The sequence below is a fragment of the Charadrius vociferus genome, unplaced genomic scaffold (assembly GCF_000708025.1).
Source record: "Charadrius vociferus isolate BGI_N301 unplaced genomic scaffold, ASM70802v2 scaffold15, whole genome shotgun sequence".
NCBI classification, from domain to species: domain Eukaryota; kingdom Metazoa; phylum Chordata; class Aves; order Charadriiformes; family Charadriidae; genus Charadrius; species Charadrius vociferus.
In genome coordinates this window covers 13,083,424-13,104,468 of record NW_009650064.1, presented here as the reverse complement: position 1 = coordinate 13,104,468, position 21,045 = coordinate 13,083,424, and the positions used below count along the sequence as shown (strand labels likewise).

Below are 21,045 nucleotides of genomic sequence, written 5' to 3'. Positions count from 1 at the left end.
ACAGGCTGCCCAGAGAGGTTGTGGAGTCTCCCACTCTGGAGACATTCAAAACCCGCCTGGACGCTGTCCTGTGCAACCTGTTGTAGGTGACCCTGCTCTGGCAGGGGGGTTGGACTAGATGATCTCCAGAGGTCCCTTCCAACCCTGACCATTCTGTGATTCTGTGAAGTGGCATTATTCAGCATTCGGTGCACACCATTGTGAAATGCCGTGTGCATTTTAAAGTAAAGTAAACCCACTAATGCTATGGATAAGAAACATCTAGCAGAAGAGCCCAGACCTAAATCTAGCTACTAAAATGGTGCTTCCTTGGTTCCAGAGACTTCAAATGAGTTTCAAGTGGAGGAGGTAACTATTTAGCCCACTTGAAATCAGATAGGAAGTAAAGGGAAGAGAAAGCTATTACATCTCTGTTTCTCTTCTGTTTTTCACTTTTTCCAAGCTGAATCTTACTGTCTGGTCTCCTGGCTTCATCCTTCTGCAGTGTGTAAGACTTAGGAGGAGGGAGCCAGGAATGAAGAGAAGAAGCACAAATTGATCAGTGGATTCTCTGCTCACAGATAGAACAGAGCAAAAATAAAGCACGGGCAGCTACTGTTGCTCTTTTTCCACTTTACATGTAGGAAGACGGAGAATTATGCATGGTATCATCAAGTATATCCATCCTGTCCTACCCAGCTCTGTCTTTGGCATGCCTATTTCTAACTAGGTGGTATTCTTCTTCCTTTAAAAGAAAAGGGTTCTGTATTAATATTTACTACTTAATTGCATGCTTTGAGTTTGCAAACAAGCAGTATAGCTGGTTCCTCGTCCTTCTGTTCCACTTTTCCTTAGAAGAAGTGCAGAATAGCCTCCTGATACTAAGAAGGATCTTAAGTCACCCCATTTGCATTGAACTTGACTGCATATGTGTACTGTCCACTTATTTTGATTAATTAGCTTTTAGAAAGCTTACATTGAATCCTAACAGTTCTTCTGGACAGTATGAACGGTACTTCCAGATAGCCAGGTGGCTGACTGGTGCTAAGCATTTTACAAAAGGATGAAGATACAATCCCTGATTCTTAAAAGAGTGTACATTAATTCTCTACAGTCTGATCCTTTTACTTTAGTGGCCTTTGAAAGTCTTCAGTGGGAACTGAGCTGTGCTCCAGCTACAAATGCTTTTTCTTATTATCTGGGGGCTTCCATAGCTGCTTTATTAATCTGTTTAGCTTTTTTATCTTTTCTTTCTTTGTAACTTTGTTTAGGCTTATCTTTTCTTGACCGAATAGTTCTTTTTCTTCTGAGTTAATATCTGTTAAGTTATAGTTTATGTTTGAGTATTCTGCCAGTAGTGGAGTTTATGTAAAATAAATAAATACAAATTCTTTTTTGTTATCACATGAGATTCCCATGCTGTCACTTCTCTGAAGGATTCCTGTGTTCTTCCTATGTCCTTTGTTCACGCTTCTTGGGTCACAGTTCATGGTTTGGTGATCACTACATCATTTTACGTACACTAAATTGTTTGTTAATTTAAAGGGATAACTATTTAAGCCTGATCTGCTGCATTTGGAGTAGTAACATGTAATCCAAATCTTATTGTGGATTGTATAATATTCAACTGGAATCTGGGAGGCAGTGACTGTTGAATCTCTCCTCGTTTTCTTCAATACATTTCTAAAATCACCTACGAACTTACTAATTTAACCTGCTTTGCTAGTGTCCAGCTCTTCTGAAGTTGATGTTTACATGGTTTTAAAGTACTGTCATCTGGGGAATTCAGCATCCATATCTAGATACTGAAATGTCTATCTGAAACTGCAGTCCAAGCATTTTACTTTCCAAGGACATTGTTTTTTTTAAGGAGTATACAGCATACAGATCAGGGATCTTTTAGTATTTTAAATATCTACATAGCCTTTTTGGGTTTTCCCCAATGTTAGTAATAATATTTACTGCAAGTAGTACTGTTTGTAATGTGACTGAATTCATCTTGAAAAATAATACAGCCACCAATTACCCCATTTTGCATGTCTCTGTAGATATGTCCCAATTTTGGCTGGATTTCCTCTTTTTTTTTTTTTTGGTAAATTTCTTATTTTTTTTTTTTCAGTGATCAGTTGCAGGTAGTGTTTCTCAGTCCTTTCAAAATTGCCAGAAGAAACAGATTTTGTTGTCTTTTGCTATTTGTATGGGGAAAGGTTTTAATGCATTTTCATATCTTGAATAACCTGAACTGTGTTTGTAATTTTGTGTAGCCTCTTCTCTTCTCCACTGCTTTCCAGCTAATATCCCTGCCTTGTCCATATACTTCTTTGGCCACCTTCTCTGCTGAATAGCATCTCTCAAACTGTTTCTGATTTCACTTAGGTTATTTCTGATCCTCAACCACTCTTCTCATTCTTATCCATCAAACAAGAAACATCTTTTGTGTTACGTGTGGACAATATTCTTTTCCCAGCAATCTGTATTTCATTTTCAGATTCAAGAGGCCTTAATTTTCTCTGGGGGTGGGGCTGGGGCTGGTCTGTAAAAATTTTAAAAATAAAATGTTTTAAAGTCACATTATTAATGTTAGGTTTTTGTGTTTTTAAGATTACATTCAGTGTCCATATTGTCAGAGGAGATTCAATGAAAATGCAGCTGACAGACACATCAATTTCTGTAAGGAACAAGCAGCACGTATTACTAATAAGGGGAAGTTGGCAGCTGATACCAAAGGGAAGCTTCCTACTCGAACACAGGTGAACTACAACATTTTTCTTAACTTGTAACTTGCATTCAACATCAAATTGAACTTGTTAAATGGATTTCACTATTTTATTCTGTAATTTTGTTATTTATGCTAGACTGAAGTTAGACACTAAGCATGGAAGAGGTTATTCCTTTCTTATGAGAGTTGCAAAGATCCATAAATCAGATGGCAGCAGTTGCAAAGCCAAAACCAGTCAGAAATGTAATTCAGAGATTTGTGAAGATGACAGGTAACGGTAGCAGCAGGAAGCAGAGATGGAGTGTTTGTAAAGAAAGTTGAATTTCTGGTGTGCAGGTCTTCGGAATTCAATTCAAGACTGTTGCTTAAGTGGACAAATAAAGGTAGATGACCACAGGACAACTGACAGCAATATTTTGGCTAATTAGAGGCTTGGAGGAATTCGATATGTTAAAGTCAGAGCTGCAGTAGTTAACTTACAATGGAAACAAATGAATGACTAAAGTGTATGTGTGTTTTCATTTGGTGGTAGTGCTCTTTTTTCTGTAAGCTGTGAAGAATTAAACAGACACAAGCAGTTACATAGTGATTCTTGCACTGTATTTCAGATCAGTGCTGGGACTGGTCCAGAGCGCACAGGTGAAAGTGAGATTTGAAAGACAAAAATGATTCTGTCCTCGAGTATTCTTTTTTTAAATTAACTGGTAATGAGGTCATAATGTTAATCTTATAAGACAGCTATGGAAAAAGATGAGAAAAACTGTAGAAAAGCATAAAATACACAAAGACATACAGTTAAATAAAAAACTAAAACCACTGAGTAAAGTTAGGTAATCTTTCCTACTAGTATCATCTGTATGTATAAGAAAGCAGATTAGTGGAAACCATTTGTATGATCCCATACCAGAAACAGTTTACCTACTAGGTAAGCATAATCTGTTTTCCCACAATACCTGTGTTAACTGCCTATCGTGTTATATAGATAGTTTGATTTAATTGCTTAAATTTCTAGGTTGTATTTTGTTACAGTACAAACCTGCTGCAGTTAAGAAGATGCCTTCTGTAGGATCAACACCATCATCATCATCACGTTTACCACAACCAAGTGGTGTTAGCAAAACTGTTGTAGGTATGAAATTAATGTTATGAATTTTCCATTTCCTTTCTAAATATTAGTTCTCAAAATATGCGGTAAAAGTAGTATAATTTTAATAGCTGGAAGGATTTCTACAGCATTGTCCAGTGATTTAAACTGATTTAAACTGTAAAAAGATTCCTAGTAGGAGTTCAGTGTTACATGACTGGATAAGATGGTGTCTGTTTTTCATAATATAATTTTTTTAGTCAATGTTTTTGTGACCTGATTTTTTTTTTACTTACATATGTAATGGCTATATATTTTATTGTTGAAATTAATGTAGTGGTTTGTAAAAACTCATTTAAAGTAAAGTTGCAAGGGGCACTGGTTAACATCTATCCAACAAGACTCTTAAGCACATAGGATTCTCCTCTGTTTTATATATCAGGTCAAATTAGTTTTTTTCTGAATTGAACCTGCAAAATCATTCTATGTAGTAAAGGCTAATTATTTCTAATAGTGATTTCTCACCTGAGATTTTTCTGTTGCTCAATTCTGTAACTAATTTGTATGCTGAATATGATCATGAATTGGTGAAAATAAATAGTCAAACTATGTATATTATAATTATTCAAACACCGGTCTTGTTTTGATTTCAGATGTCATCAGATATCAAACGTGTTATGTTTGTACATACTTTGACATTATAGACTTCGTTTCCTTTTTCTTTCTGAATGAAGTAATTGAGATCCAGCATTTTTTATTAGACCATTATGTCTCAATTGCATATTTTCTGTAAATTTCTGGAAACATACTTGCTTTTTCCTATTATCTTGACACTTGTTCACTTGGTATTTCTAAAACTTTTGTTTTGAATTTCACAATTTAAAAATTTATAATGAATTGTGTTATTCCAGCAGCAAAATCTTACATTTTCATATATTTCCATGTTTGCTTTCAACTGCAAGGTGTGTCTTCAAGTAAAGCACTCTCTTCATCTGCATCCAGTGGGAGCAAAATTCAGACATTATCACCAGCTCATAAAAACTCATTGGGAATGGTGAACCCACAAGCAGGGTAAGTTTCCTTTTAATGTTGTCATTTATGCTTTATTTCATATTTATGTTATGCTAGCTCTAGAAGTGTCTGTGGTCTGTTTCACTTACATTTTTCTTTTCCTGTGAGCTTAAGACGGGTAGTGTTTTGAATTTATCCTTTATTTATAAACACAATTAATGTTTAAAGAACATTGGAGTAGGCAAAGATGCATTTTCTAATGTTAAGATAGCAGCAAAGGGGGGTCAAGTGATAAAAATAGATATAAAGTAGATTAAAAAGTTACAGAATATGCAGAAATGGTTGGAGCTATAATTTTTTTTCTCTGTAAAAGTAAAGAGACTTCAAAAAGGAGAAAACATTAGACACATTTTCCTGCAATTTGTGGAAATAAAAGAACAAGGCCTCTGTCACAGACTTAGCACAAAAGGATGGATACTTTCCCTCTTCCCTTTCCCGTCTTAAAATAAGCAAGAGACAACAAATGAATGAGCACAAGTAAGGCAGTGGAAACCAGAGCTCTACAACAGCAAGGTTCTTGCTGATATTCTGCTGGAGGGTAGTCAGGAATACTATCTCAAAGAAGAAATGTATGGAAGGGATTGAAGAAAAGTACTGCAATTATACAGAAGTTTGAGGAGCGCCAAGGAGCACTGAGTGAAATCATAAAACATACGACAAAGTGATTGCAGTTATAACACTGGTGATTGAAGAAGACTTATTCCTATAAAAATGAGTATCAGATTGGTGAAGGCTGCATAAAGTGGAGAAAAATAATAGCTTGAGCTTGGGAGGAAGAAAAAGAACATTCTGAAAGAACTCATGGGGATGAAGAGCTTTATTAATTACACAAAACTAGTGATTTTCAGTTGATCGCTCTTACAAGTTACACACAAGTATGAATTGCAGCTCTGTCACACCTCCCTCCTAACACCATGTTGCATGAGGATGCATTTCTGTCCCTCGTTGTTGTACCCACTCATTCTGTCTTTCAGACACAGACCGGAGGTAGAGTCTGTGAGGTTGTCGGAAAATTTCCACCTTCCAGTGTCCTAGTAGACTTTGGTGTACAGGTCAGCTTCACTGCTGTTTGTAGGCATCTGAGCTTTGACTGTCAGAAAATCCCAGGCTGTGTTATTCACTGACTGTTTTTTATATCACATTTTCTCCATTTTCAGAAGTTGAATTAACACCTACTCATGACTGGCAAACAAGTAGGTCTGCAAACCACAGTAAAAAAAGTCAGCTGAGATAATTTGAAGGCATGTTTCTGACCATAGTGGTGAATCCCAGCTGTCTGGGAAAGGCTTTTTCCTGTTGATAGAGTTTCTAATTGCAGTCTGTATTGGTTTGTGAGGGAGCACAGGTTTTGGCCTTCGCTTCTTGACAGGGAAGTTCTATTTAATTTTTACCAGTCAGTTGCTCACTGAACTTAACTACTTTGTATTCTGTAGTCTTCCATTTCGCCTTCCGAAGCTTGGAGGAAGAATTGTGACGTGACCAAACCAAATAGCAGTTAATATACTGAGAGATGTTTGCGCAGGTTCTCTCTGTTCACACATGCTGTTAACTGCAAATAGATGAGTTCTGGTTGGCATAGCTCTCAGATAATGATCTCTGCTGAGAGGCAGTGAATGTTAGCTTGGCTTATAACCTCACTTAACTGCTTGCACAATTTCCAGTTTTTAAGAGTATGGATGTGGTGAGTGTGTTTCTGCCTGCAGTCCTCCTCTCTTCTCTGTTCTAAAAAACTTTTGTTCTCTTCTTGTCTTTGCCAGCCAGTCCTTATGATTTCTTGCTCGTCATACTAACCGGTCTTCTCACAGATGGCTGCTAAATGTGTCTCTTTCCTAACTGTTATACCCGAGATCTAGCAATTCTTTCTTTTGGCTGCTTTGTGTTCACTTCTTGAGAACAAGTTTGTCAGGAGTTATGTTGAAACAAAGAGGTGTAGGAGAAGACACGGAAGAGTTAGGTGCATCAGGTTGCTCACTAGTGACAATTTTGGCCTAAGTGATCTCGGCCTTAGTATTGGGTTGTGAGGGGGAAATACGTAGGGTTCTGTTAAAATACCTACAAAATTGTATTAGAGCAGGAACTGAGACACTAACAGTTGACATCCTAAGTTAGAGTGAAAATAATTAATACTGTAGTAACACAGATTTTAAACATTAAATCATCTTACAATTTAGGCTATAGCTAATTGCAGCTAGAATTTTATAAAATAAAGGCGCTTTTAAAATTCTATAAAAATAACCTTTATTAGGATGAAACGAGATGTATTTCTTTTGCTGCATTTACAATTTGACCAGTAAAATGACAAGCCATAGCATGAGAGCTGGGATTCTGTTTTACCTAAGTCAGGCAGAGTGGATGCTGTAAGATGTCATGCTCTTCCTTTGGAGTTGATAGTAAACTGTTTTACTGAGCACAGTGTTGCACATGCATTGTTTTAAGGGCAGTCTTTCAAATGGAACATTAAGAGATGACATGGTTATTTATTTTTTCCTTGTCAAATACTTAAGACCCTACACACTTTATTGACGTCCTTAAATTACAGTTTTTGCTGCAAGAAACAAGTTCCTGCAGCTTGCCATAAAGCAAACTGTAATTCTGTAATTTTTGGGGGGTGTTACGTATTAATTAAGTGAAACCTTCAATTTTTGCCTAGATTGTTGTAATTCCAGATTTGGCAGAGAGGTAGTGAGGCTTGGCGAGACACCAAGCTCTATGGAGCAGTCAACACGCTGTAGGGAAGGGATGCCATCCTGAGGGACCTGGACAGGCTTGAGAGGTGGGCCTGTGCAAACCTCATGGAGTTCAACAAGGCCAAATGCAAGGTCCTGCACGTGGGCCAGCGCAATCCCATGCGCAAATACAGGCTGGGTAGAGAATGGATTGAGAGCAGCCCTGAGGAAGACTTGGGGGTGTTGGTGGATGAGAAGCTCCACTTGAGCCCGCAGCGTGCACTTGCAGCCCAGAAAGCCAACTGCATTCTGGGCTGCATCAAAAGAAGCATGGCCAGCAGGTGGAGGGAGGTGAGTCTGCCCCTCTGCTCTTGTGAGAGACCCAACCTGGAATATTGCGTCCATCTCTGGAGCTCCCAACATAAGAAGGATATGGATGTATTGGAGTGGGTGCAGCGGAGAGGGCCGCAAAGAAGATCAGAGGGCTATGAAGATGATCCGAGGGCTGGAGCACCTCTCCTATGAGGACAGGCTGAGAGAGTTGGGGTTGTTCAGCCTGCAGAAGAGAAGGCTCTGGGCACACCTTATAGCAGCTTTCCAGTATGTGAAGGGGGCCTACAAGAAGTCTGGAGAGGGACTCCTTACAAGGGCATGTAGCGATAGTACGAAGGGTAATGTCTTCAAAGTGGAAGAGGGAACATTTAGAAGAGATGTTAGGAAGAAATTTTTCACTTTGAGGGTGGTGAGGCACTGGAACAGGTTGCCCAGAGAGGTTGTTGAGGCCCCATCCCTGGAGGTGTTCAAGGCCAGGCTGGATGGGGCCTTGAGCAACCTGGTCTGGTGGGAGGTGTCCCTGCCCATGGCAGGGGGGTTGGAACTCGATGATCTTCAAGGTCCCTTCCAACCTAAACCATTCTATGATTAATAGTAGAATTACAATTATATTGTGCAATATGAAGGATGGATTATATGGATATTGGAGGGAGGGAAATTTAATCAGACATTGCTTCTTTCTGTAGAATCATGGTACCTGTTCTCTGTGATGAATATGTGAAAGGGCAAGAAATTACTATCTACTGGCTAATGTAACAACCAGAAATTATTAAAATATACAGACGTGCAGTTTCCCTCTTGCTCTTTAGGTGGCACTCTTGAACTGCTGCCTGAAACTACGGTGACAGGCAGGCACATGAAGCTGGTTCGTGCATTTGTGTTAAAGGTGAAGGCTAAAACGGGCTGGGTCTCTAAAGTGTTTAGTTCTGTGGGGGAAATATTCCTGAAGTTAATTTCACAGAAAGTTCAACTTCAATATTACAGGTTTTTTTATTTTTTTTTATTTTGTATGAGCAGAAATGCAACCAAATTTTATGAACTCCCTTTTTTTAAGTCAGTTTTGCTATACTATTTCTTTTTTTAATTTGAGTTCTTCTATTCTGCTCTCTAAGGACTACTGAGAGAGAACACCACAGCATCATCAACATGAGATAAGTTAGTGTTAGTGAGGTGTACTTTGTATGTGTAGATCAGGAGCTGAGCTTTGCTTTGAGAGTTTTCTTTTTCTGCCTGGACGAAGTAAGAGTGCAGCCAGTTGTAAGTATTAATGGAAGTATAGCATAAGGGCATTATTTCTGAGTCCTACAGAAGCAAATAAGAGTGCAAGAACAGTGTATGACTGTATTATAGTCAGTAGGAAAACCTTCATTCACTTGTGTGTGTGAAAATAGGATTTCATCTTTTTGATGTTGAAGGAAAGTTAATTCTACATAAATTGTAGTTAGGGTTATATTTTGATAGTGAATCATGTTAAGATTCTAAGTTTGATACGTATTTTGTAAGAGTACAGAGTTTAGCACTATGTTATGTTTCTTGAGGGTAGGGCAGTTCTAGTAAGCTGTCAGAAGTAATCAGATCTTCAGGAGAAAAAATTGGGTAGGTGGTTCTCCCTATCCTAAGGCTAAGCAAACAGGATATACTCCACTCCCACGTGCAAACTGTTTTGCCTTGCAGAACTTGACACCAGTGTTTATGGCCAGCCAGAGATCTTTTGCACATACAGATTAATTGTCTATGCATGTTTCATTTATAAACAGTATTTAATTTTTTTTTTTTTACTGGGACTTAGAAAATTATTATTATTTCAGTATAGCAAATGAACCATTAGAAATCATTTTTATTTTATTTTGGGGATAAAACATACTATTTAATGTTAAGCTGATCAAAGTTATGCCTCCTGGGAATCACATCTGTTAGTGACACATCTAATACTGTCTTACAGCTGAAATACAATATGAATGACACACGTAATTAGTATTGGTAAATTTTAAATTCCACTTACATATTTGACATATACGTGTAGCCTTTAAAAATGTAGTATTGTTTAGATAGCATGTTCCTTTCATTAAGACTATAACTTACACAGCTTTGTTCAATGAAATCAAGGTAAATAAGAATTTGTCTTGGTGCTCTTTGCATTTCAGAAGATTCTTATGATTGTGCTTTCTTTTCATTAGTACATGCAAATGCTGTCACCTTTGTTTTTTTGGTTTTGTTAAGTGTGAAAGAATACTGTAGTTCTTTATTTGGGCAGTATCATGCCTGCTTCTAGGTTATTGTCTTTGATGTCCTACAAAGTTCTGGAGTTCACAGATTATGTTGACAAATTCTTAAAGGTTCAGAAAAGAGCTACACAAATCACGATAAGTTGGAGTGTTTTGCAGTGTCAAAGACCTCAATCTTGCTTCTCAGTCCTTGGGAAATATATAAAGAGTCTGTATTTGGTCAAACATTGATTAAGTATTTCCCGAGTTAGTTAATTTAAACTAGAACATCTGTTTGTAAGGAGGAGTGGGAAGAGGAACTCTAGGGGAACTTATCTTACAGCCTGCATTATTTGGGGCTGAGTTGTCAAGACTAAAATCTCAGTGTTCCCTGCTGACTTTATAATGAATGAATATCACTTAGCATTGTTGAATTTTTGTTCCTTATGGGGAGATTTCCTTTGATGCTTTACAGATGTAATGTGGAGTTTGAGGTTTACACTGGAAGCTTCCCAAAAACGAAATGATGTTGCAAACTTTAGGGTTCCGTGCCTTTTAATATGATGTGATTGTAGAAGGAGTATGAAGAATAGTATGTGATATGGGTGTAGGAGATACACCAGAGCCTATTTTTTTTTTTTTATATTAAAAGCTGTATTGAAAATAATGTTCTTCCTCAACAGCAATGAGCTGTTTTCCTGGCTTTGTAGTTTGAGGTTGTATGACAAGAATCAGAAAACTGCACAGTAAATTAAAGAAATTATTTCTCTCTCTATGAGGGTGTGTTTTGTTGGTTTTGCTTGTTCGTTTTTTTCCTTATGACATCCCTGTAGGAGTGGGAAACTTACAGAAGAACTAAGCTTCAGCTACCCAGACACTTCCATCAATCTTGCGTGGTTTGTTCCTTCATAGTTCTTTAGTTTCAGAAAGATCAATAAAAATACTGTAAGTGTCATCATTTTCCAGTTAAGCCTTAAGTTACTACGTTTTTTTTGAGAATAAGAAGAAACTTCTGTTACATTATTGAGGTAGGAGTGGAGATATAATGGGCTTTCTGCAGGTTTTACTCTGTGGTTTAAGGAAATAAAAATGCAGAATTTTACTTGAAGACAATTTTTCTAATATAAGTTGTGATTTCTCAAAAGCTACAATTCTTATGATGATCTATGGGAGGCAGGAATGGTGTTGTGCTTTATTTTGTTGGGGGTTTTTATTTAATTAATGTTTTTAAAATTTTATTTTTGGTTTATTTTTTTGGTTTGGAAATGTTATCCATAATAGTAAAAAGTATTAAAGTATTGCCTGTGTGGATAGGACTGCCTAGTCTGAGTGGGTTTTTGATATTAAAACAAAATTGTTTTTCTTTCAGGCTTTCCTCTGTTCTTTTCTCATCTCCATAAAAGAAAAGAGAATGGAAGGCATGTTATTCTCTCTGAGCACAATGTTCAGCTTATACCAAAAAAAAAAAAAAAGTGAAAAAGGAAAACTTTTCCTTATTGCTAATTCTGAAGTTCAGGAGGCTTGTACTTAAAATGTCTGTCATTTTCTGACATCTTACTAAAGTTACTATGACTTGTAATTATGAGTCCCCTTTTCTAGATGTGATGAGTTTGGCATTATGAAAGCAGTTCTTAAAAGAAAAAAGGCCAAATGCAAGTTCATTGTGCAGATTGTGAGGATAACTGGCATTAGGTTTTTTTGGTTTGTTTATAAAGGAATAAACAAATGCATTGGTAACCTAATCCGAATAAAAGTTGATAAAATCCTCTCTTCTTAAAGTAAGAAGAACCCTTTTGTTTGCTGGATTATTAAAGTCTGATTTGTACGTTCTTTTTAATCAATGGGAATTCTTTGGGAATATAAGTATTTAATTGTGAGTACTTTAAATTTTTTGCAATAACTTAAATAGCGATCTATCCATCTCCTTATGAGTACACCTTTATATATTTTAGTAGTAAGATGGACAAGTTAGGCCCACCACTGCGAACTGGAAGAGATGTGCAAAGGTTTTATGACACTGATACAAAAACAGACAGTACCATCAAAAGACCAAATGAGTTGTTGCCTATAAAGAAGTAAGTATTACAAATCAGTGTGGCTTATCTGTTTTGCAGAAATGTTCCTCCAAAGCATTGGAATAGTAAAAGTGTGACCTTGACAGATATCTGTATGTCTTCAATATAAATACTGTGGGAGAAGAGTATATAATGTAATTAGTATAAGTACGCATGAAACAGCTAAACAGCTTCATAGTCAGACAGGAAAGGTGAAGACTTTCTCAGATTTGATTTCTTCTGTCACTGACTGGTTATGGTCTAACAGTAATGAACTTCTATCTTTGTAAAACTGAGATAAAACTGAATTTGCATGATATAAAGCTGAAGTAAGCATTTAAGCCTGATAACTGTATAAATACATGCTTATAGGCAAATGTTCTATGACAAAGTAATTTTATTCTCTTAAAGTCAAATATTTATCTAATTCCTACTCCTGTAAGATAGCTGTGGTGGTCCAGGGATGTATGCAAGGCAGGCTTTGTAATGAGAGGCAAAGTCTTATTAAGTCCAACTTATCTCATGTAAGACTTCTGAATATTCAGCAAGTTAAAGATCTAAGTTTGGAAGAAAGGTTATTCCAATCTTTTAAAAAGGGTATAAATACTATATTGTAGTTAACCCTTTGATATAATTTGGAAGGTGCCAAATTCATATGGGCTGATTCTTTATAAACAATACCTTAAACCATATTGCAAAAGAGAAAATAGTAGTGAGTTGTGTGCTACATACATGGAATGCAATTCTTTAAATAATAGAAATGTGTCTAAATCTCTTAATGCTGTTTTAGTGTTGAAACTGGAGCTGAAGTATCTTTGAGACAGGGCCAGAATATTTGAACTTGGGTTTCTATTTGAAGAAGCAAAAAGATTGAAGGGGGAGGGGGGAGAAGCTCTTTTTAGGCAAACAATTTTTTTTTGTTGTTCTTCTGCATGCTTGGTTAGAGCTATAACCCTTGTGAACCATCAAAATTAGGTCCGTTTTTCATTTTATAATACATTACTAAAAAGTTGAAAGTTTAGACTTAGTGAATGATTAAAAGTGCTTACAGTCGCCCCTATCCATAGAGCAGTGATTTGATGTTTCTTCTTGAGAGAACTATTTTAAGGACTATAGGTACTCTGCTCTTAACATCACTGTCGTTCTTATTAAAATGTCCTATGGGCTCGTGAATTAAATCTGCTTTCCTTGCAGGAGGCTAGTCAATATGTTATGTGACAACAGCACTGGACAAACGTGAATAAATTCTGCATAGCAATGTGGATGGTTACAGTTTATGGCAAAGGTTTCTGGACTTTGGCATGCGTGCTATTAGTCATAAGGAATTTATTTATGATTTTGCACTGAACTATGAGCTGTTGTAGGTGACAGTGATAGCTGTCAAGGATGTCTGAAAACGCCCTGTCTAGGATATTTCAGTATTTTATAGTGAAATCCAACCAAATTGTGAGTGTGTAAATAGAAAAAGGCAAGCTACTTTTACAAATTTCTTGCAGTTTTTCATTTTGCAAGCAGTGGTAATTCAACTAGATGTTCAACATGAGCTGCTTTAGGCAGGGAGGTCCCCTTCAGTCTTATTTCTTTTGAAACTGAGAGTGGATAATAAACCTCTTTAAAGGTGTGTCCAGATTGTAAGAGTTCAAGATGGCATTGGTACACAACCTCATCTGCTGTTAGCCTCCATTAATATTTCACATGATACAACTTAGAACAGGGATTTATATACCTTTGCAAGAACACAACAAACAAAAAAAAATCCAACCAAGCAGAAAAACAACAGAAGTGGACAAGTAGAAGTGGCAGAGGTTGGACAGAGTGGAAGAGACCAAGATGTGGTAACAAAAGTTGAGATAATCAAGAATGTCTGACTTTGTTGGAAGACATCTGTCTCTACAAATCAGATTGCAACTTAAGGCTGCAATTTCAAGATTTGTCATCAAATACACAAGAAACCTGATGCTAATGGTGTCTAGATCTGGGATGAATGAAGTTACAGATAGTGGCAGCCTGCTACTTCTGTTGATTTACTCATCAAAATGGCAGAAATCATTGCAGTTAATTATAGGACTCATTAAAGTTTCTAGTCTGAAAATAGATATTTTTTTTCTATATTTTTAAAAAACTAATTGGGGGAAAATCTACACCAATTATTCAGAAAGCTGTGTTTAAACATAGCTTTTAGTTTTCAAAAAGTAATATGTTGGTCCCAAGTTGAAAATCCAAAGCAAACTAAACCAGTAACGCTTTTGAAAAAAATCGGTTTAAATTACTTGAAGTTGTCTAAACAGGAATTGAGACACAATTCTGTTCTTTGCATCATTGTCTGATCATCTCTGATCCATGATGATCCATACCATTTCTGTGTCGATAGCTGAATTTTTCTTTATATGCTTTTCTGGCTTCCATAACAAGCAAAGTAACAGCTCAGTATGGTTTTTTTCCCACTATTGAGCTCTAATGAATTTTACTCAATGTAAGGAAAGGTCTCTTTTCAGTGTAAAATGAGATGGGGGGAAATAACACAAGATAGAGTATTTAGCACCTGTACTGTTGTGCATATTTGTAACAGTGTGATTTAGGTTACACTTAAGCTTTTATCCTAGTATTCTGTAACTTTTGAAAGACTGACATAACTTTTAGTAGGTTTTAATTCTGATATAACTTATGTAGTGCTTTTTAGTCTGCACAGTATTTTTTTTTTTAAATAAAACCATTTTTAGAATCTCCTTGCTAAAAAAGAGGGCGGACAGGAAAACTAACGGAGAAGGTTGGTGTTCTGCCCAGTTAGCGAGAATATTTGGTGGTTCCACTCTACCTGTTGCACGTAGAACCCATTGTTGTTAAACTTGAATACTTTAGTTAGATTTCATTTCACTTGATTTAATCTTAAATGTAGTTCCCAGTTTCCACTTTTGTGCTTAATCATTTGATCACTCTTCCACTGAAGTGTTTTAAATGACGGAAGCATCTGAAAAGCCATCTTTAGCCTATGCTCATAACATGAAGGAAGAACTATTTTATGCAATGTGTCTAAAATTCAGGAGTTATGACATTGTTCCTCAGTTGTGTCAGTGTTACATTTGAAATTACTGAAGTTGAATGCATTTGCTTATATATACTTTGAAAACCAAACCAAGATTAAGTTGTTTATAATTCTGAAAGGAGCAGTGAAGTTCATCTGAAGGGTAGAAAAAAAACAAAAACAAAAACACTTGGGGTTTTGTTGCTGATTGGTCTCTTGGTGACTGTTTTTTTTTTTTTTTAAAGGAGTCTTGTTTTAGTTTTTTTTATTGTCCATGAGCCAGTCCCAACTTAAATTTCATTTATGCATTAGTGTTCAAGAATGAGAACAGAAAAACTTGGTGGGTTAAGCACAAAACGTCATAGTCACTGAAGTCTTGCCAAAGAAGAAATCCCAGTGAATGGTAATTCTTTTGAGCAATGACGAAAAATTCTGTCCTTGGTCGCTGCTGATAAAAGGATGCCCCTTGCTATCTCTCTTTCTTAGCACTACTCAGATTTTTCAGGGGATTCTGATGTTTCTCTTCTCATCAAAGCAAGCAGTGAGATGTTCTGTATGTTTAGGATGTGCTATTCATTGCATGCTGGCTTCTCATAAAACCCGTGGGTCTTATGGAAAGCAGCTTTCACAGCTACGTCATCATGCTGTTGACACCAACTTTAAGAACACTGTGACAGGCTAGAAAAAAAATTAGGCCTTAATGCCCAGTTGGGTAGACTTTCTTTCCTCTCCTCCTTCTATTTATATTTATGAATAAAATATTTATGCTTTGAAGGAAGAGGATCTATAGCATTATCTCGGAAGGATGCATCCTAAATAAAGTCTGTGGCTATGAAGAGAAAAGTCTAGTGACTCACATCATATTGGTTATAGAGTATTGGAATACGTTATCCTTTCTACGTTTGTGGTTTTTTTTTTTTTAAAACTATTAAAACCTGTAGTCGGCTGCTATCTTATTTCTCTGAAATCCCTGCCAGTCCTAGAAAGTGACTTGTGCTCTTTCAACATACTAAACAACCGGTAGTACAGGATCTACTTGTATTTTGGTGTGACAGCAAGTGAAACATGTGAACAGGAAGGGACTTGCTGTTCTGTTTAGCTTGTCATAGTAAGATTCAAGTCATATTCAGTCCAAAGCAGGCAAGTTCAAGACAAAGCTCTTCCATCTGCTCTTGGTAGGAAATGAGTTATGTTTTTCATACAATTAATTGATGTGTAGATTGTAGAACTCATTTTTTAATATCATTTTTTAATATCATTTGTAAATGCCTATTCTTGTATATATTACTGTGTCTATAATTCATCAGATATTTATTCTGTTTTAGAGGTGCAACAAAAACACGGACATCGACCCCTCCTAGTGTGTCAAGAACCATGAGCACGGGTGCTCTGACAAACAAAAGAAAAACTAGCAATTCTGACAGTTACTCAAGGTAGCTTTTAACTTTGTGGATTTTGTCAGCAGTAGAACCTTCATTAATTGGGAGTACTTATTGCAAAAGAAGTTGGGGAAAATACTGTTCTCTGCAGTTAGTAGATAACTTATGATCAATATTATTTGGCATGTTTAAGATACTCAATATATTTTGCATATTCATCTAACAGAACACCTTTGTCATCAGCTGTCTCGGGTGTGCACAGAAGGCAGTGTTAGAAATGTCAAAAACCTGTTACGAGCTGTTGGAAAAAAATAAGTGAATGGTCTTTCGAATGGGAAGTGAGGGGTTCAGTTGAAATGGAATGAAATTTGCATGCTAAGCACACAAAGAAATTGCCCTTTTAAAGGGTAGGAGAAAAAAATGTATTGCTGTTCTAGCCTTCCTTGTTTTGACAAAGCTAAGTTTTAAGGTTTCAAAAACTCTAGTTAGTCTAACTAGTGAATCAAATATTTGATCCTGCTCCTAAAATTTTGGCATTTTTTTTTCCTTGCAGGGACGGGAGGGTAGGTATCTGGAGATAAGTAGGGGAGTCTAGGTAGAATTATAAGGTATACCACTGTAAATAAATAGGAAGCGTAAGAATGAAAATTACAGTAGCAGTAATTCACTGCAAGGATTAGAATAATTTTGCATCAAGTTATTCTGAACTGAGTTACAGAGAGTGTTCTTTATCTGGGGATTTTCAGATCTGACGGTAAAATTGGTTATGACAGTGGAGACTGCCCATCTTCAGTCAATGGAGGAAGTTCAAAAAGCAGCGAAGGAAATTCACCTGTACAGTTATCAAAGTTCTGCCATGAATGTGGAACAAGGTATCCAGTGGAATGGGCGAAGTTTTGCTGCGAGTGTGGAATTCGAAGAATGGTTGTGTGAACACGTTCTTAAGAGCAAAAAGAAAATGAGAAATCAGGAGCATCTGATATGTACTGCTGCATGGAAAGCTAGAGCACTTCTTCCAGTTAGACTTTGTGCTGCAAATGTGTTGAAACATCATATTGTAATTTTCTGAGTGCAATCTTCTGGTTACACAGTTATTTATAAACAAATATATATACTGTATATAACAATAGCAGGTACCTAAAACTGTGCCATTCAATGAAATACTCTTTAATCTCTGTTGGAAATATTTAAAATTAAGGGAAAAGCACGTTAAGTAACTTAGGTAGCAGAAGTGGTTCAATGTTATTTCTCTTGTAAATCCTACCAGATAACCCATTATTTAAATCACTTAGGAGGATAATACCTACCCATAGGGATAATACCTACCCATAGGGAACGAGCCTTGAAGAACTTGGGCTTCAAGTTTCTCTGTGGAGGTATTTCCTTCATATGTGACAGTAACTTAGATACTGTGTTCTAAGTGAAAACAACATGAGCAACTCCTTATAAAGTCCTAGTTAAAAGTGAAAAAAGTCTGGATCCCTTTAATCTTTTTAACAGTAATATCCTAACTGGACTTTCCAGTTACTTCCTAGGATTTTTTTAAAGAATCAAAGTGGAAAAACTACCTGAGAATTCTGTTCACGTGTAAAGTAGAAAAGCAGAATTTTTATTTGTGGCTTTCTGTGTTCTGTTTTCCAATAAGAACCTGTTAATATTTTTATGTATTTATAAGGACAAATATGGTATTGTCATTTTATTAAGTTCCCTTTGTTCAAAAGTACTTGTCTTCTTCCTCCTGTGTTCCACCATGACTTACATATCTAAAAGTTTTGTGCTTTTTGTCTTTAAAGGTTTCCAAAGGTCCCGCTCCTTTTTTCTCTTCCCTCATTTCCTGAAGGAGAGACAGTCTGTGCTTATCCTACTTAAATGTTGAACTCTTATTTTGAAAACAGCCTTCTTGATGTATCCAATACAAAAAAATAAGAGTTTGTAAAAATGTGTGTTATTGCAGCAGTAGAACTTGATGTAAGTAGTGACTGTTTTTATTCTTACTCCTGTGCGAATAGCACAGCTTACATATGAGTGCATAATGGAGTAACTGTGCTCCGCAGCTCTATGTGTTAATAACTTACATGGGTTTTTTGCAGTTTTTTGTATTCTTGGGCTCTGAACAGCAAGCTCTTGAAGTTAGTAACAGACCTTGCATTAATTTGTTGGGGAGAAGGGTCAGTCACGTGTAGTTGTTGTGGTTTGTTTTGGTGTTTTTTTTTTTTTTTTTTATAAATTACACAGTATATTAAAACCATTCACAAGCTGAATCACTTAACATGTATCTGAATGTAGTAATTTTTTTGGAAGTTTTGCTTTGAAGTACTGGCACCATCTGAGTTATGCATGAAAGAACAATCTGAAAGAACTTAATTGTGCCTTTCCACAATGAGTACACTCTTTTTGTCAGAAATGGTTACTTTCAGCTCACAAACACCATTAGTGTCAATTCATGTAATTTCTTTGTAGCTTATGCAAAATATAATGTAGTGTTCCATGATAGGATTGTGATCATTGTTTACATTCTCAAAATTTGTGATTACTGTCAACGGGGCCAATTTTGAAGAAAGCATGATTGAAGCAAAGCGTCTCCAAAGCAGGTACCAGTCTTGGAGGATGAGAGATTTAAGAGACTTGATGTAGTCATGTTGCAGGCCACAAACGATGTTTTAGAATTAGTTCAGTGGTGTGGAATTGTCTTACACTTTTTATACATAATTGGTTTTAGAAATTATCCTTCATTCAATGTAGTCTTGTCTTACTGTAATTTGCCTAAGCTGGCTACTGAGCTTGGTAGGATGGATGACTGGTAATGATAGTTAGAACTGACAAATCATAGCCAAATTATGTTCTACATGGTTTAGATTCTAGGATCCATATTTTAGCACGTTCATATCTGTACTTGAAAAATCAGAATCTTGCATCTTTTGCATAGATAAGCCTGCTTTAGAAAACTTGCCCTGGTCTTGGACATGCAGGTGTGCAGAATGAATTATTGCAAGCTGAGCGCCCATCAGCAAAGATACAAGTCCATGATAGGTTTTGATGAGTTAGTGAATCTACTGAGGAATCAGTTCCTTTGTCTTACTCGATGAATTTCCGGTTCTTGTTTCTGCTGGTGAAATGCATTTTACCATTTATTGAAAATGCTTTCTACAAAGGGAAAGTTTAGTATGGAAATAAATACAGTCCAGGATTGCTGTAACTGTAGAAGAAACATTTCTGCTTTGAATTGTAGGTGGCAGGTTTCCTAGTTCAAATCAATCTGCGTACAGTTACCATAATTTCTGCTTTTTGAGCTGTTTGTGTAACTCTGCTTCCAGTGTAGCATTCAGTAAATTACTTGAGTGACACATCATTTACCTTATTTACACTGCTATGATTTATAGCAAGGACTAGACAGGAGATTAACCTGAAATGAAAGAAGAATTTTAAAAAGATTTTCTGAACTTCTAATTTGGCCTTAAAAGAAGGTCTATTGAAACATAAATGACTGTTGGTAGTAACATTGGATAAGGTGTATATGTTTGAATCTACAATAAATATAAGCAGACAAGGAAAATATAATTGACTATGCAGTTTACTGCTGTACAGTGAGACTATCAGAGGCCTAGTATGTTTCCGCTTTATCAACTGGTTTTGTTACTGAATGACAGGTTTCTACTGTCTCTCATTTTACAGACCATAGACTATTACACAAGTTATCAGCACAGATCGCTGTAATTACATCTCAATGGAATGTTTGTTAGAAAATAGAAATTTGTTTTCATAGTGCCCCTGCAGAACTGTATGAGTGACAGATTTGTTAAAGAAAAAACAAACTGTTAAGGGAGACGGACTATACATTTTTAATCTTTAGGTACACTACACCCAAATTTAATTACCTAGGTCCAAACCTTCTTGCCCCAGCCCTCCCCCCTGCCTTTATGCCTTGGATTTCACGGGAGGAAAAAACATGGATACATATACTGAAAGGGGAGTATTCCAAAATGTCTCAAGAATCAAAATATTGATAATTGTGAAGATAAAACCCCCAGATGAACTATGCACCGCTGATGCACTTCACTGATGAGTCTAAACTTAGCTAGTGTTATCCTCAGGATGCCTTGTTGACAGATATTTAATTTAAAAGCCTAAATTCCTTAGAGTTCATGTGTAAAATTAGGATGATGCAATTATTGTTTCGCATCTGTCTTTCCAGTTCTCTCTCTCTGTGTATATATATATGTAGGGTGTGTGCATGAGCACACACCTGTATTTTGTGGAAACTCATAAGTTATACAAATGTAAAAAGTTGTTTGGCTAAAGCAGCATTGATACAAAACAGGACTGAATGCTACTGGAGGATTGTGAAGCCCAAGACAGTAGACTAATGTAGTTACTGTCCTTTTAAAGTGGAATTTATTGATGTGATTGTTTTAATGATTTCTATACCAATGTCTGACCCTATGACACTTTTTTTTACTGTGTGCCACTATATCTTCCTAATGTGCTTACTAAGGTTCTTCTGTTCAATTAAAAAAAAAAAAAGTAAAAAAAAAAA

At 36.3% G+C, this 21,045-nt stretch overlaps 1 protein-coding gene across 1 annotated transcript in view; it reads left to right on the top strand.

The window, feature by feature from the left end:
- ZC2HC1A (zinc finger, C2HC-type containing 1A) overlaps positions 1–17,444 on the top strand; it is a 34,320-nt gene extending 16,876 nt beyond the window's left edge. The window contains exons 5-10 of the mRNA XM_009891962.1: positions 2,581–2,729; positions 3,728–3,827; positions 4,745–4,853; positions 12,012–12,131; positions 16,458–16,565; positions 17,258–17,444. Of these exons, the coding sequence (XP_009890264.1) occupies positions 2,581–2,729; positions 3,728–3,827; positions 4,745–4,853; positions 12,012–12,131; positions 16,458–16,565; positions 17,258–17,444 (773 nt within the window). The remainder of the gene's footprint in view (positions 1–2,580; positions 2,730–3,727; positions 3,828–4,744; positions 4,854–12,011; positions 12,132–16,457; positions 16,566–17,257) is intronic.
- Positions 17,445–21,045: the final 3,601 nt, after the last annotated feature.